Source organism: Electrophorus electricus, chromosome 8 (assembly GCF_013358815.1).
Source record: "Electrophorus electricus isolate fEleEle1 chromosome 8, fEleEle1.pri, whole genome shotgun sequence".
NCBI classification, from domain to species: Eukaryota; Metazoa; Chordata; class Actinopteri; order Gymnotiformes; family Gymnotidae; genus Electrophorus; species Electrophorus electricus.
The window spans coordinates 10,059,847-10,075,312 of NC_049542.1; the positions used below are offsets into that span (position 1 = coordinate 10,059,847).

A 15,466-nucleotide genomic window follows, 5' to 3' on the forward strand; every position below is an offset into this window, starting at 1 on the left:
ACAGGCGCAGACCCTGCAGAGAAATGGCTATAGTGAAATGGTTTTAGTAGGGAGACATGAAAGGTGGATTGATACAATAGCAAAAAAGGATTTGTACACAATAAGAAACCGGGTTGATCGTTCGGAGCACCTTAAAGGAGCCAATGTAATGGGGACTTAATTTCAGACAAGAAAACCCCAATTTCATGTTAGGTGGATACCTATACTCTCTGACGTGTATGGAATACAGGTGCACGACATCGGAGGCGGTTCACAAACATTTGTTGTGAGTGGAAGGCCCGGTTTAATTGAACATGTGCCCAGGTCTTGGCATTGTTGTTGAAGCATTCATCAATTGAAAAGGAGTTAGTTGTGTGGATGAGTGCTTGAGTGAATTATGTACATATTCTGCCCAAGGGAGGTACCACAGGTACGTATTGTTTCCCCGGGGGGGCATTCACTGGGCCAGGGTCCTTGCTCAGAGCTTCTTCTAACTCTTGTTGACAATCCCACTGAATGGGAGCTAAGAAAAAGTGCCGGAGCACGGATATTTTCAGCTCACTCTGGTCTTTCCTCCTTGTCATATTTGCGAGACAGTGCATCAACTTTTTTGTTCTTAGAGCTTGGTATATAATAAACAGAGAACCACAATGCGTGAAAAGAAGAGGGCCCATCTAGCCTGTCAGGTTGTCAGTCTCTTAGCAGATATTAAGTACCCCAGGTTCTTATGGTCGGTAAGCACAATGAAAGGATGTTGTGGTCCCTCTAAGGGACTAAGGTTAGTTTAAATAAATACATAGAAGAATGTCTTACTGGTTTTCAGGGACTAAGATCCTCTTCTCTCCTCCTTGGTCATATGGGACACTGCAGACAAAAATTACCTCTCCTCCACAATAGAGGCAAAGAACCATGTCTGTTTTTTTTATGTTTCAACAGACTGGAACGATTCACTTGCATGGGCATTACCTTCTCTGTGGTTACTATGTTAGGAGATGACAGAGATAGTGAGTTTCTCTCAAAGATTACTCGACTATCTTGGCTTGGGTGGTGGGGGGCGTTGTAATTATCTATGGTAATAGCTAGTAGTATGAATTGGAACATGCTTGCGGATTCTCCTTTGCAGGCGAGCTTAGCTATTAAGACCCCTATGAAGCACAGTTCTCAGAGCCATCTCGCTCCATCCACTGCCTGCAGTGATGGTGCGGAACTCTAGCATACTCCACTACAATGTGTCTCCCTTGGCGAAGTTCGACGAGCTGGGTCCCGGGATCTCTTCCTGATGCTGGATGGTCAAATACTGCCTTAAACAGAGAATAGAATGCTTCCTCTGACTGTAGAAAGGGATCCTGACTATCCCATAAGGCTGACCCCAAACACCTGCCTCACCTGTGAGCAAGGATAAAACAAAATGGAGTTTGATTAGTGACTGAGGCATGACACCCATACATTTTCACAGGCAGTTATATGAGTTTAGTTACAAAAACAGCATGTTTTCATTAATGTTTTGCTACCTTTCTAATGCTATTTAAGCTTTTGTAACACTATGCAGTTGTCTAGTCTAGTTTAGAATTATTTTTTATCTATCTGCTTTCTTTTGCTCTTGAACTGGTAATTTGCGGGACATTCAATCATTGTGATTTCACAACTATTGATTTTTGACACTATTTTTGAGGCAGCATCATCTTTTGTAATTAGTTTAGCAAGCAGGCCCATCGACTGGATGATACTTGAAGTTCTTAGCATCGTAGATCCAGCACTCTCCCCAACCCATTCAATAAACTGTTAGCAGATTCATGATACTGATTTACAGAGTACAGTAAGAGGATTCATAATCTGGCTATGAATCACTTGACACAATGCTTACAGAAATAACAACTATTTGAAGGCATATGTTAAGCATTCTTCGACAGAGGCAGAGGGGTCTGGTTATTATTTTGATTATTATTAGTTGTAGTAGTAGCAGTAGTAGTTCGTTTGTTTGTCTCTTTTTTGTGAACAGATGGCAAATTTGTTTACTGTGACAAATGATGCAAGACTTCATTACAGAGACTGTTGGTAAATTCTCAGCTTTAAGAGAGGTAGAAAACATCCTCCAATGTTTCCATTAAATCTGACACACAAAATATTTGTGGTTATTATGATCTTTAATGTTGATCTGTTCTAGGTATAATTTACAGTTCTACAAACTCATTTGGTTAACTGGGTTTCTCATGGATAGCTAAGGCTATCTTTCAGTGGTCTGTAAAAAGAGAGCTCAGAATTCTTGTTGAATTTATTTGTACAGTCTTGCTGAATTTATTTGCACTTAAAATATTTTTTTTGCCATTCACACTGCCACCCAGCAAGTCTTTCTGCGTAACCACAGTGACTCCCACAAACTCCCACAAACCCACCTACCGTTCTGCTGCTTACCTTTCTCTCTGTCTCTCTGTCTCTCTCACTCTCTTACACACACTAAAAAATACACACACACACACACACACACACACACACACACACACACACACACACACACACACACACACACACACACACACACACATACACACACACACACACACACCTCTAGTGGTCATATAGACACTGTCTGTCTCTCTGTCTGTCTCTTGCTCTATTTCACTCTCTCTCTCTCTCTCTCTCTCTCTCTCTCTCTCTCTCTCTCTCACACACACACACACACACACACACACACACACACACACACACACACAAAATGTTTACCTAAACACTGTATTTCTCTATCACTCTCACTCTGTCTCTCATACACACATGCACACACACCTGCCTCTAGGGTTCACATAAACACTGCCCACCCCACAAATGTACACCTCCATGGCCTTCCTAAAAACTCATTTTCTCTCAAACACACACACACACACACACACACACACAAAATCAAACTGATATTTTGCTTCCTACTTATTTTTCATCTTGCCAGTGTGTGTGGTAACAGGGTCTATAACATAACTATAACTATATTCCATCTTTACATATACTTACTTTACAACTGTACAATACTTTCTTTACACAATACAACTTTACTTTGAAGCTTTAATTTGAAGTGTGCTTGATATGTCAATATTATTCAAAATAACAGTTACTGGAATGCAATATCTTAACAGTAATTGGAAATTGGACATGCTGATGGATATTCAAACATCTAGTCAATTGTATGCAAGGTGACCACTTAGTACAATAGCTGTGTCACATTTATGTCACCCTTAGTAACTCTTCAGAGTGTTGCAAAATGATAAGCTGAATTATGTACAAATTACATATTTTTTGACAAAAGGAATACAAATTTAAACTACAATGTTCAAGAGACTTCAAATACTTGTTCACAAAAACTTCCAGAAGCCCTACAGTATGTCTGGTTTGTATGAATATATATGATAAGGAGTAACAGTTAATGGAGTTTAATGCCATACTATATGGAACAGCAGAGTAAACAGGGCTAAACAAATGTACTTGCAGTGATATTAACATATAATCAGTGCAGGCTATTACAACAGCACAGTACATTTCTTTTATAACAACACCAAAAGTTAAACTCAGAAATTCACCACCATTTCACATTAGACCATACATGCTAGTTAATGCAGTGTAAGCACCTTCACCTGTCTTTAAAATGTTGCCACATTTTGTTTTCACAAAACATTCACAAATGTCATTAAAAAAGTTAAGTTCAAAGTTCAAGTTCAAAGAGGTTTTATTGTCATTTCAACTATATACAAGTACACAACAAAAATGAGACAATGTTCCTCCAGGGCCATGGCGCAACACAAAACAACAGTGCAACAGACAACATGCTGCACAAGTGCAAACAGTCCAATATAGTGCAATAATATAATTAAATAAACAGTAATAAATACAGGACAGGACAAATACAAAATGAGTAGACAGTGCAATTATTTATCCAGTACACAGTACTGGCCATATGTAAAGTGAGTTGTGCATAGGAGTCAGTGACATGCTACACTGAACATAGCAGTCACCGGTAGCAGCCAGAACAGTCCAGAGTACAGTGCTAGTTTAGTACAGTACTCTAGCAGCAAGTAGAATAATGTGCAAGACTGCAACAGTGGTGCATAGTTTATTTGTGTGAGGTTTGACTTCAGCACTACTCCGATGCAAAACAATGTGTGAATGTGTGTATGGATATGTATGTGTGTGTGTGTGTGTGTGTGTGTGTGTGTGTGTGACTATGACTGTGACTGTGTATAAGCATGTGTGTATGTGTGTGTGTATAAAAGTGCCATTTTTGGAATCTGAATTGGAATTGGAGTTAGCCAGAGTTCAGGAGTCTAATGGCACAGTCTGGAGGTGTGGGACCAGATGCTGTGGTACCTTCTTCTAGATGGCAAAAGGGTGAACAGTTCATGTGAGGGGTGTGTGGGGTCTTTCACAATGTTGGTGGCTTTCCGGATGCAGCGTGTTATGTAGATGTTCGTGATGGAGGGAAGAGAGACCCCAATGATCTTCTCATCTGTTCTCACTATTCTCTGGAGGGTCTTGCGGTCAAAGGCGGTGTAGTTCCCAAACCAGGTAATGATGCAGCTGCTCAGAATGCTCTCTACAGTACCTCTATAGAAGGTAGTGAGGATGGGTGATAGGAGATGGGCTTCCCTCAGCTTCCAAAGGAAGTAAAGATGTTGCTGGGCTCTCTTGGTGATGGAACTGGTGTTCAGGGTTCAGGTGAGGTTCTCCACTAAGTGAACACCAAGGAACTTGATGTTCTTGACGATCTCCACCGAGGAGCCGTTGATGGCAAGCGGGGAGTGATCTCGCCTTGCTCTTCTGAGGTCAACAACCATTTCTTTTGTCTTGTCAACATTCAGATACAGGTTGTTGACCTTACACCAGCTCACCAGTTCTCGCACCCCCTCTCTGTATGCTGATTCGTTGTCTTTGTTGATGAGACCCACCACGGTCGTGTCATCAGCGAACTTGATGATGTGATTCGAACTGTGCATTGCTGCACAGTCATGAGTCAGCAGTGTGAACAGCAGAGGGCTGATTACACTGCCCTGGGGAGCACCAGTACTCAATGTGGTGGTGTTGGAAGTGCTGCTCCCGATCCAGACTGACTGAGGTCTACCACTCAAAAAATCCAGGATCCAGTTACAGAGGGAAGTGTTCAAGCCCAGTAAGCTCAACTTTCCAATCAGATGCTGAGGAACAGTAGTGTTGAATGCTGAACTGAAGTCTATGAACAGCATTCTTACATAGGTGCCCTTTTTATCCAGATGTGTGAGTGCCAGATGAAGTGTGGTAGAGATGGCATCATCTGTAGAGCGGTTGGAGTGGTACGCGAACTGCAGGGGGTCCAGAGAAGGGGGAAGCTGGGTCTTGATGTGTCTCATGACGAGTCTCTCGAAGCACTTCATGATGATGGATGTGAGTGTGACGGGACGGTAGTGGTTGAGACACGACACCATGGGCTTCTTAGGCACGGGGATGATGGTGGTGGTCTTGAAGCATGTTGGGACCACAGTGCAGCTCAGAGAGATATTGAAGATGTCTGTCAGGACATCTGCAAGTTGGTCAGCACATTCTCTGAGCACACGACCCGGGATGTTGTCTGGTCCAGCAGCTTTCCATGGGTTAACCCCACGCAGAGTACGCATCACATCAGCCGCAGTCAGGCACAGCACCTGGTCATTTTGCGGAGGGATGGCCTTTTTTTCGCTGCAACGTTGTTCTGTGCTTCAAACCGTGCATAGAAGTCATTCAGTGCATCTGGGAGGGTGGTATCACTGTCACAGGAAGGTGATGTTTTCCTGTAGTTAGTAATGGCCTGAATGCCCTCCCACATGTGCCGTGTGTCACCAGTGTCTTTGAAGTGTCCATGGATCCTCTGGGCGTGTGCACACTTTGCTTCCCTGAGCGCACGTGACAGTTTGGCTCTTGTTTTTCTGAGAGCCTCTCTGTCACCTGTTCTGAAGGCTGAGTCACGGGTCCTCAGTAGCATGCGCACCTCAGCAGTCATCCATGGCTTCTGGTTGGGGCGTGTGGTGATGGTCTTGGAGACAGTAACATCATCAATGCACTTGCTGATGTAGCCAGTCACTGATGCTGAATACTCTTCCAGGTTAACAGTGCCACCGTCAGTAGCAGCCTCCTTGAACGTGATCCAAGTCTTCTGCTCAAAACAGTCCTGAAGAGCAGAGATGGCTCCTGCTGGCCAGGTTCTCACCTGCTTCAGAAGCGGTTTCGAACATCTGATGATTGGTCTATATGCAGGAATCAACATTACAGACATGTGATCAGAGTATCTGAGGTGGCGGCGGGGCTCCACCTGGTACGCACCGGAGATGTTTGTGTAAACGAGATCCAGAGTGTTCGTTCCTCTCGTTGCAAAGTTCACATGTTGATGGAATTTAGGCCGTACTGACTTGAGATTTGCATGGTTGAAGTCTCCGGAGACAATAAACAGTCCGTCTGGATGAACGTTCTGGATGAGCCTCTCGTGTGTTCACGCTGGGTGGAATGTACAGAGCGATTATAAATTCCCGCAATAAATAAAAAGGTTTGCATCTGACAATAGCAAACTCCACCAGCGGTGAGCAGTACTTAACGACAAGTTTTTACACCAGGACTCATTGATATAATGCATACTCCTCTGCCACGTGTTTTGCCAGAGAGTGCATTGTCTCTATCGGCACAGATTGAGACTAATCCATCCAGATGAATGGCGGCATCTGGAATACTATCGCTGAGCCATGTTTCAGTAAAGACTAAGACACAGCAGTTCAGACTAAACCAGACACATGCACATAGCCTTTCACTCAGTCCCATCGCAATTAAGCAGTTTAACGAGTTGTAGCAGTTACTGAAAGTGTGACGTGGGCGGTATGGTGGAAGTGAGAGGCGAAGTTGAACTAATATGTTCTTTATTTTCCATTTGATCCATTAAAGAAGCAATGATGAGTCTAGATACTCTCTGGGATTGGAGCAGCGTTGCACCAACAGACGATCGTGGTCCTGTCCACTAATGCACCGCGCTGTCCCTCCAAACCTGTAGGATTATAAATAGGGTGCAGTGTTAGATGAGCCGCAGGTGTCTCCTGTCAGAAGACAGGTGACTGCGAGCGGGGGAGGCAAGTGGTACGGTCCTGGTCCAGAGGAGGCATGTCCCTCCCAGTAGGGGACCCGTCTACTGTGACAAAAGTTAATTTCATACATTACCACTAGTTCTAAGTTACCAACTTCTTGAAGTGTGTTACAACAAATAGAGCAGCACTGAACGGTCTAATTTGGACCATCGTCAAAAATTCACCAAAAAAGTCACCAAATTTTCACATTATATGCAAAGTGTTACTGTATTCATACGTTTTAAAACATTTAATGTCTGGATGTAGGGCAGACGATATCCCAATCGATATATCTATATACATTTTTCTTAACTCAATCAAATTTACAGTTCATCAGAACACTTTATTTCATTGTCACCTAACCTCAACCACTTTTTCTCAGCATCTACTGTAAATAGTTGACAGAATGACAGAAGTCAGAATATCATGTGTCCATAGCCGGTGGCTTCTGCATCCATGTTGCTTCATGTCAGACTTGCGAGACAATTGTTTTTGTCATGCTTATTAGTAGTTAGCTGATAACTGAAAGCTGATAACTGTACACTTTCCATGACACACGCAGGCCCATATGAAAGTGAAGAAAGAACTTTGATCTCTGAACTCCAAATATTCAGTAGTCCACCCTGTCTCTTTTTCATTGTGCTAGAAGCAATATCTTCTAACAGTGATCAACATTATGCATGACCATGACATGCAAGATAAACCGAGTGCCAAAGACTGCAACAAATGTGTGTGCACCCCAGTGGGCACAACGTAATTACCCTGTCAAGCACAACTTTGCTGGTTAATAAATGGAGCTAAATGTGTAGACAATTCAAGAGAAAAGCTCCCTGCAGACTCAGTGAAACTAAGGCATCTTTCTGAAAAGGAATCTCCTTCTTTTGTGAAACCCAAGAAGAAAATCACATTCTGAGAATAGGATCCAGGTTGTTTGGGTAACGTCCTCCTGATGTAAGCTTTCACACTTTTAGATGTTGGTATTTGAAACATACCAGCACTGTCACACAGTACTTTGATAATATTGTAGCAGGAGGGGTTATTTGAATGTTTCATGCAAGACAGGCTTGCTAATGGCTGCCTACTATATTTCAGTAACAAATATGTCAGCATTTGTCGGCTTAAAAAGATGTAGTTTGCTCAGCAGTAAAATGTGCAGAGGAAACTGCTTTATATACACTGTGTTAACAGGAGTGGTTAACAGTTTGTTTACAATGAATAGCAAAGTGCATTTAACTTTACCATTGCTGTGGTATCTGTGTTATTGGGATTTTTAGAGAGGAACTTTTAGAGAGGAACATGCTAGGGAGACATGTTACGTACCTTTGCCTTTTTAAACTTTTTTCCATGTTTTGTGGTACACAGTATTTGGTTCATATTTTTATGCTCCCTCCCCCACCAAAAAAGGTGCAAAATTAATTTTATTCCAGCTTCATATGGCAGAGTGTGTCTATATACAGCATTAACTATTCTCTTTATGTAGTCCCTGATGTTCTCAGTCTCAGATTTCTTGGCTGTGTCAGCTTCTTTATCAACTTTTTTGTGAAGCAGCATAATTGTGTTCACTTGTGTTTGTGTTTGAGACTGTACAGGAAGTTAACTGTACTTCAGCTGTTTATTGTCAGACTACATTATGAAAAAATGAAAAGTTTGAAAATTCACAAGTGCCTTATGATATGAGTATGTTTATCTCTTATTTTCCTCCCTCACTCACACATAGACACATTCACACTCACACACAGACATCCATACATGAAGAGGAAAAAATACAGAGGTTAGTGCAGAAGTTATGATATATAACTTTTCTTTCCACCTGGCTTTCTCACTTCCTTCTCAACACAGATCAATACAAACGATAAACAGGTTTAAGAAAGGTAATGAGAAGACACTAATGCAGCTTAAAGCACAGTAGAAACAGGTTAAACAGAGACAACAGAACTTTAAATATACATGTTAACAACTGAAAACAAGGAACAGGTGTGACGTGGGAGGAGTGTGGCAACAAAGACACACACATACACACATGACATCACACAAACATAGAGAGGAGTCTAAGAGGAGAGGAGTGCTGTGAGAGTAAGTAAATAAATGCATACATATATTAATTCAGATATACATACATACATTCAGACACACTGAACAGTAATATTTGCTTTTGCACTGGTAGAAACAATGGATTTGGGTTTGCAATGGAATATATTTGGATGTTATACCTCAGGAATGGGCAACTGTCCCAATCCACTAATAATCCTAGTTCTATCTGAAAACCCAGACAGAATTATTTCATGCAGAAATCTGAACAATTGTATGAAAACAACACTATTGATATAATCAGATTTTATAAGAAATTCATGATATGAAATGATATTCTTTCCATTTGTCCCAATCGTATAGTACCACACCACACTTTGTAATAATCTTATCTGTATTCATTGTCCACAAGGTCCTCAGGTTTGTGTCATCAATGTGCATTTTTCCAGCTTGACTCTGCTTTCTATTGGTAAAATGCTTTGTTCTCTGAGATTTTAGAGCATGTGATATCCATTGGCCTGTATTTGTAAATTAACTTTTGTATGTCTATGCTTTATAGCCATATGTTATTATGAAGCAAATGTTTTTAATTGTGCATGGTTCTGGAAACATTTATTTCTGTTTGTGAAGTTAGTTTTTTTATTTTTTATGTTTTATTTTTTTTACACAATGAGTTGTTCAGGTGGGTTTCTGTTCTACATAAATGCATATTTAAATATTTGAAGTCAACGAATTCACATAAACTTATAAGCATAACACCTAATTAATTCTAAACATGGCTAAACATTGTCTTAAATGGAATTTAAATGTGAAATGTGTGGGTTTTTTTTAAATTTCGAACTTTAAAGGAAACAGTGACATTGAGCGCTATCAAATGGCTAATAAGAAAATCCCGTTCAAATATACCCGGCCGGTCGAAGATTGGCTACATGAGAAAGGTAACTTACAACAACATAAATAACATTTATTTACATATGTTTCTTGTTATGCCAATTTACTATGAACTGATCTAACAAACCTTAATCCCCTAATTAATGTTTTAAAAGTGTTTTAATTTCTTGAATTTTTTAATTTCCCCATTCTTTTTTTGCGCAGTCTGTGAATCTTATTTATCTCCATTAAATAATTTCTTGAACCATTCACAAGTTAAAGGGACTGACAAAGAATATTGAATAAAGGTATAATGTAAAAACTAAGAAAGAAGCTTAAATATTGAATATCCTGGGTTGCTATATTATTGCATTGTTCAACATTTTTTGTGAAAGTCCCACTGGCATTTCCAATTCCTAAAATCATGCAGACATTCAAAATTATAATCATAGGATCATAAAATTTAACAAGTTTATGGAGCTCATCTCTGCAAGCAACTAAATGGTGCTGGTGTATTTTAATGATTCTCTTTTATTTCATAATTGATATGTCATATTTAATTATTTAGTTAAGCTGATTATTCTGATAAAGTAATACCAATAGCTCTTTACATCTGAATTTTAAAAACAATGCTACAATGGGGTATAATATTGATTAATTTAGCATTGAAGTCCTTATAATAAAATGATAATAAATAATTAATAATGCTCATAAAAAGGTCACTGCTTAAATCTCATAAGATAATTCTTTTAAAGTCTCTTTAACGCCATTTAAAGCCTATGCAAATTCTCATTAGTGGTATTACATGCATGAATCATATTTCTTTGTGTATGAGATATGTATTTTTTTTCCCCTCCATTTTTTGTTCAATGCAATATAATTGTAAGTGTGTCACAGTCTTAATCAGGCCACACTGGTATGGATATTTTACTGTTCATGTTTCTACCCCCACACCCACACACACACACACACACACACACACACACACACACACACACACATGCACCCACCCACCCCCACACAAACACACACACACACGCACATGCACATCCTGTTTTTCAGTAATATAACGTTAAATGAATACATTAGTTACACAGCAAAATTGCCAAGTGTTTATAGATATATATACTGAGTGTAGAACATATTCAGCATTTACATTATAGGTGTTCCTAATCATAAATGTGGGAACATTTTTCAAGTGGAGGATATTTATTTTTGAAATAAATAAATGTCTTCTTTGATTAAAAATACACTCAGTCCTGTAGCATGAATTAATCAGCTGGTGTAAGCATTCTCTCTGGTGCTTAGCTGTCTGTCAGGGATAGGTATATAAAAATATATTGTATATTTAGAACTGGTTTGTTAATGATAGGCTTATGCACATGTTTCAAGAGATGCTACAATAACTCATCTCTCTTCTACATTTGTGACCTCAAAATATGTATGCACAGTGTAAAGATGGTCATAGGCAGTACAGTGAACAATTATGTACATTCAGTTTTGTGGGCTAATGTTCTGTGTCCATCTTACATATATTCCATATGAATATATAGTATGTTAGAATGCTGTATGTGACTGTTGTTCTGATTTGATTTTTTTCTATAGGCCGACAGCTTACTATCTTCAATACCCAAGCCACAATCTCAATTGGTGGAACTGATCGCAAGCGTTCATACCAAGGGCAGCTCTCTGGCCTGTATTACAATGGGCTGAAGGTTCTTAACATGGCCGCAAAGGGTCATGCAAACATCAAGGTGAATGGCAGCGTGAGGCTAGTGGGTGATATGCCGGCCAGACGAAGTCCTTCCCACACAACCACTTCCATGCCCCCTGAAATGTCCACCACCTTCATAGAAACCACTACTACCCTATCAACAACCACGACACGAAAGCAACGCTCCCCACCCACCAGTCAGGTAATAATCCAATCTATTACTGTCACCATTGCTAAATAAATCTTTTTCTTTATTTTTCACTTATTGTCTCGAAATTAAACTGAATTTGAAGACTTTAAAAGGCTTTAGCTGTTTTTGTGGAGGGAAACTTGTGTATCCACTAGAAAATCGGTTAAATTCTGTTTCAGCTCACATTCAGAGTTGTCATGGAAGCATGTTGAGGATTCAAAGGTTGCACACTAATGTAACTGCAGGGCACTTCAACTGGTACTTTGTCTGGAAAAAGATCTTTTTTTGCAAGCAGTGTGGAGCAAGAAATGTGAAATAAGACTATTGTGAAATTTCTAAAATCTGATGTCATATATTCAGTTTGGGGCCATATTATTTCTTTATACTGTGCTCTATGTCAAATGGTACATCATTAGGAAGAAAGATGAGATTGTTCAGAACATTTTGATATGAAATATATTGGTATCATGCTATGGGTACCTTTTAAAGTGAATTTTATATATATATATATATATATATATATATATATATATATATATATATATATATATATATATATATATATATATATATATATATATATAGAGAGAGAGAGAGAGAGAGAGAGAGAGAGAGAGAGAGAGAGATATGCAGAAACAGAGGAAATGCCCTGAGATTCCAAAGGGATAAGCCCTTGTTGGTCCAGTGAACAAACAGGTGACCAAAAGGTGAACAGAAATAGATGCTGTAGCTCAGCTTTTGTAACAAATAGAATGGAAGCAGAAGCGGGCTTGTTTATAAGCAAATTTTTATATTCTTACTATTCTTTTTATCCTTCCTTTTACCCTTTTCCTTAGTAATCTAAGCATGTTTTCTGAGTTTTAAAAACACTTGTGAAAATTAGAATCTGATCCTTGCTTAATGTTAAATATTCTTTGCTAATGTACATACACTTGACGGGGTGATTGCATCAGTATACTATCCCTTATTCAGCATTAAACCCATTTCGCAGTGTAACTGCCTAAGACAGATAATAAGTAATAGTATAGATAGTAGATAGTAATTCCAGCTATAATCTTGTTATTTACTTATTAATGGTACATGCACCATAGGTTCTGGGACCCTATTGTATTTGCTAGAGTTTTTCTTATCCTTATTCCGATTCCTCACTGAAACAAATTGCCCAGATCAGACAGAAAGTACTACAGATATGAAATTCAATAGGTAATAGTCCCTCCCTCCACACAGGTGCACAAGCCAGTCTGATTAGACTATAGGTAGTTCAATAGCACATCTAAACACATTCCAGCCCATAACACATACAGACATAGGGATGTTATATGTCATAGGGACAGAAAGGCATTGGCAAGAACACCATAGGAGCTAAGCAGCAGCTACTTGTGGATAAAACAGTCACTCAGGACTGTAAGACCAGACAGACCAACATGTTCACTGTCAGAATTGACTACAAGGATGACATCCAGCTGTATCCCAGAAGTGAAAAAGACATTGACACACTAATCCATCTCACCAGGATATACAGTAATGACTTCGGAATGTCATTCAAACTGGATAAGTGGTCAGATGTTTACAAGGACAGGAAAGGTAGTCAGAATTGAAGGTTGATCATACTACTAGATCATACTACTAGAAGGCAACATTGCAGATGCTGAGGACAGTTACAAGTACTTTGGAATCCCATGGGGAAATGGAAACCTTGAGGAAGCCACAATGAAAACAGCCACAACCAAATGTCAAAGAGTGAGACAAGTCCTGAAAAGTCAGTTGAATTAGAAAAACAAGATCCAGGCTATCAACACCTATGACTACCAGTCACCAATTATCCTGCTGGCATAATACACTGGCCAAAGGAGGAGACATAAGTCACTGACATCAAGACAAGTAATACACAGAAGGTTTCAGCTCAAATGCAGCACTCTGAGACTATACACTTAGTCGAAGGAGGGGGACCAAAGATTAGTGAAGATCAGTGCCACTATCCAGAATGACACATCAATGATCCAGAAGTATGCCAGGAAGATGACTCCAAGTGATGAAGTGCTTAGTTAGTACCTCAGACAGCAGAAACCCAAGAAGGGTGGGAATGAGGAGGAGCAGGAACCATCATGGGAAAATAAACCCCTACATGGTATGTACCACTGACAAATGGCTGAAGTAGATTGGATTGAAAGACAGCATGGAGGCACTAATCATGGCAGCAGAGGAGCAAGCTCTGAAAAGAAGATCAGCAGCAGCTGTGATCTACCACACCAGGGAGGATCACAGATGCAGGCTGTGCAAAGATGCCCCTTAGACAATTCAGCACATAACAGTGGAATGCAAGATACTAGCAGGCAGAGCATACATGGAATGCCATAACAAGTGGCTGACATAGTATACAGAAAAGTCTGTGCCAAGGACAGGCTAGAAGTTCTGAGATCAGAGTGGAACACACCCCAGAAGGTGGTGGAGAATGGTCAAGCTATGATCCTATGGGACTTCCAGATCCTCACTGACAAAATGGTAATGGCTAACCAACTAGACATATTATTGATGGACATAGAGCAGAGGGCTGTAGTGATAAGATATAGCAATACCAAGTGATTGCAACATCAGGACCAAGGCACATCAAAAAGCTTAAAAAATACCAAGGGCTGAGAAGAGAGCTGGAAAAAGTGTGGGATGTAATGGCAACAGTGGTTCCCGTGATAATCAGAGCACTAGAGGCTATGACCCCCAAACTGGGAGAGTGGCTCCTAGGTTCGACATCTGAGATCACTGGACCCTCATGCTCCACGGCCTCTGGTAGAGGACCTGAGATTGACAGAAAAAGACACTGCCTAGAGGAGAGTGAATGGGAAATTGTTTTATATTTCCAATTCCATCTGTGTCTTAGCATGAGCTTGGTGGACTATGGGTAGACATGGCCCAGTGCCATCAGTTCACCCCATCATAGCTTTCCTCAAGTCCTACTGCAAAGCCAAGATTGGACAGGATAATGCAGATCAGAAATCACCCAGTTGAAATGGAGCACTGAATCAGCTAGTTTGTAAGGAGTGCAGAGAGAAAGACTTTTTAGGAGGGATGCTTTTAGTTTGTATTCACCAATGTGTAGTGGTTTTAACACTTTAATAAATTGTCAATCATAATTAATTGGGATTAATCGGGGTACCACCCTGATTAACAGGGGAAATTATCAAATTTTTATTAATTTGCTAATGATTATTAATTCAATCCCAACTCAAGAAAGTTGGCAGTTCGATAATGTGATTATTTATGAATATCACTCTTGACTCACATGTGTTATAACTACAAGTATTTTTTATTGAAAAACAGAGATAGAACATGCATAAAATTCATTGATTAAGATGCTACTAATGACCAGAGGTATTGAGTCTTCTAAAATCACTATGGTATAACAAATGTAACAAATAATGTAAACAACATGAATTAACACAAACTAGATTCATGGTGGACCAAGGTGGCTACCTAATAAGAGTAACCTATAAGAATGATCAATTAGGCAATCTGCTTATCAAACCAAATAACGACCAACAAAAGGAAACTTATTAACCAAATGAGATTTGTGGTGAGAGAGCATGACTAACGGTA

General features: G+C 39.8%; 1 protein-coding gene across 8 annotated transcripts in view; it reads left to right on the forward strand.

The window, feature by feature from the left end:
• nrxn3b (neurexin 3b) overlaps positions 1-15,466 on the forward strand; it is a 161,109-nt gene that overhangs the window by 126,490 nt on the left and 19,153 nt on the right. For 7 of the 8 annotated variants that reach the window (XM_035529387.1, XM_035529392.1, XM_035529389.1 and 4 more), the window contains 2 exons: positions 9,950-10,039; positions 11,577-11,887. In XM_035529387.1, coding sequence (XP_035385280.1) covers positions 9,950-10,039; positions 11,577-11,887 — 401 coding nt within the window. The remainder of the gene's footprint in view (positions 1-9,949; positions 10,040-11,576; positions 11,888-15,466) is intronic. The other variant, XM_035529391.1, reaches the window with a different exon arrangement.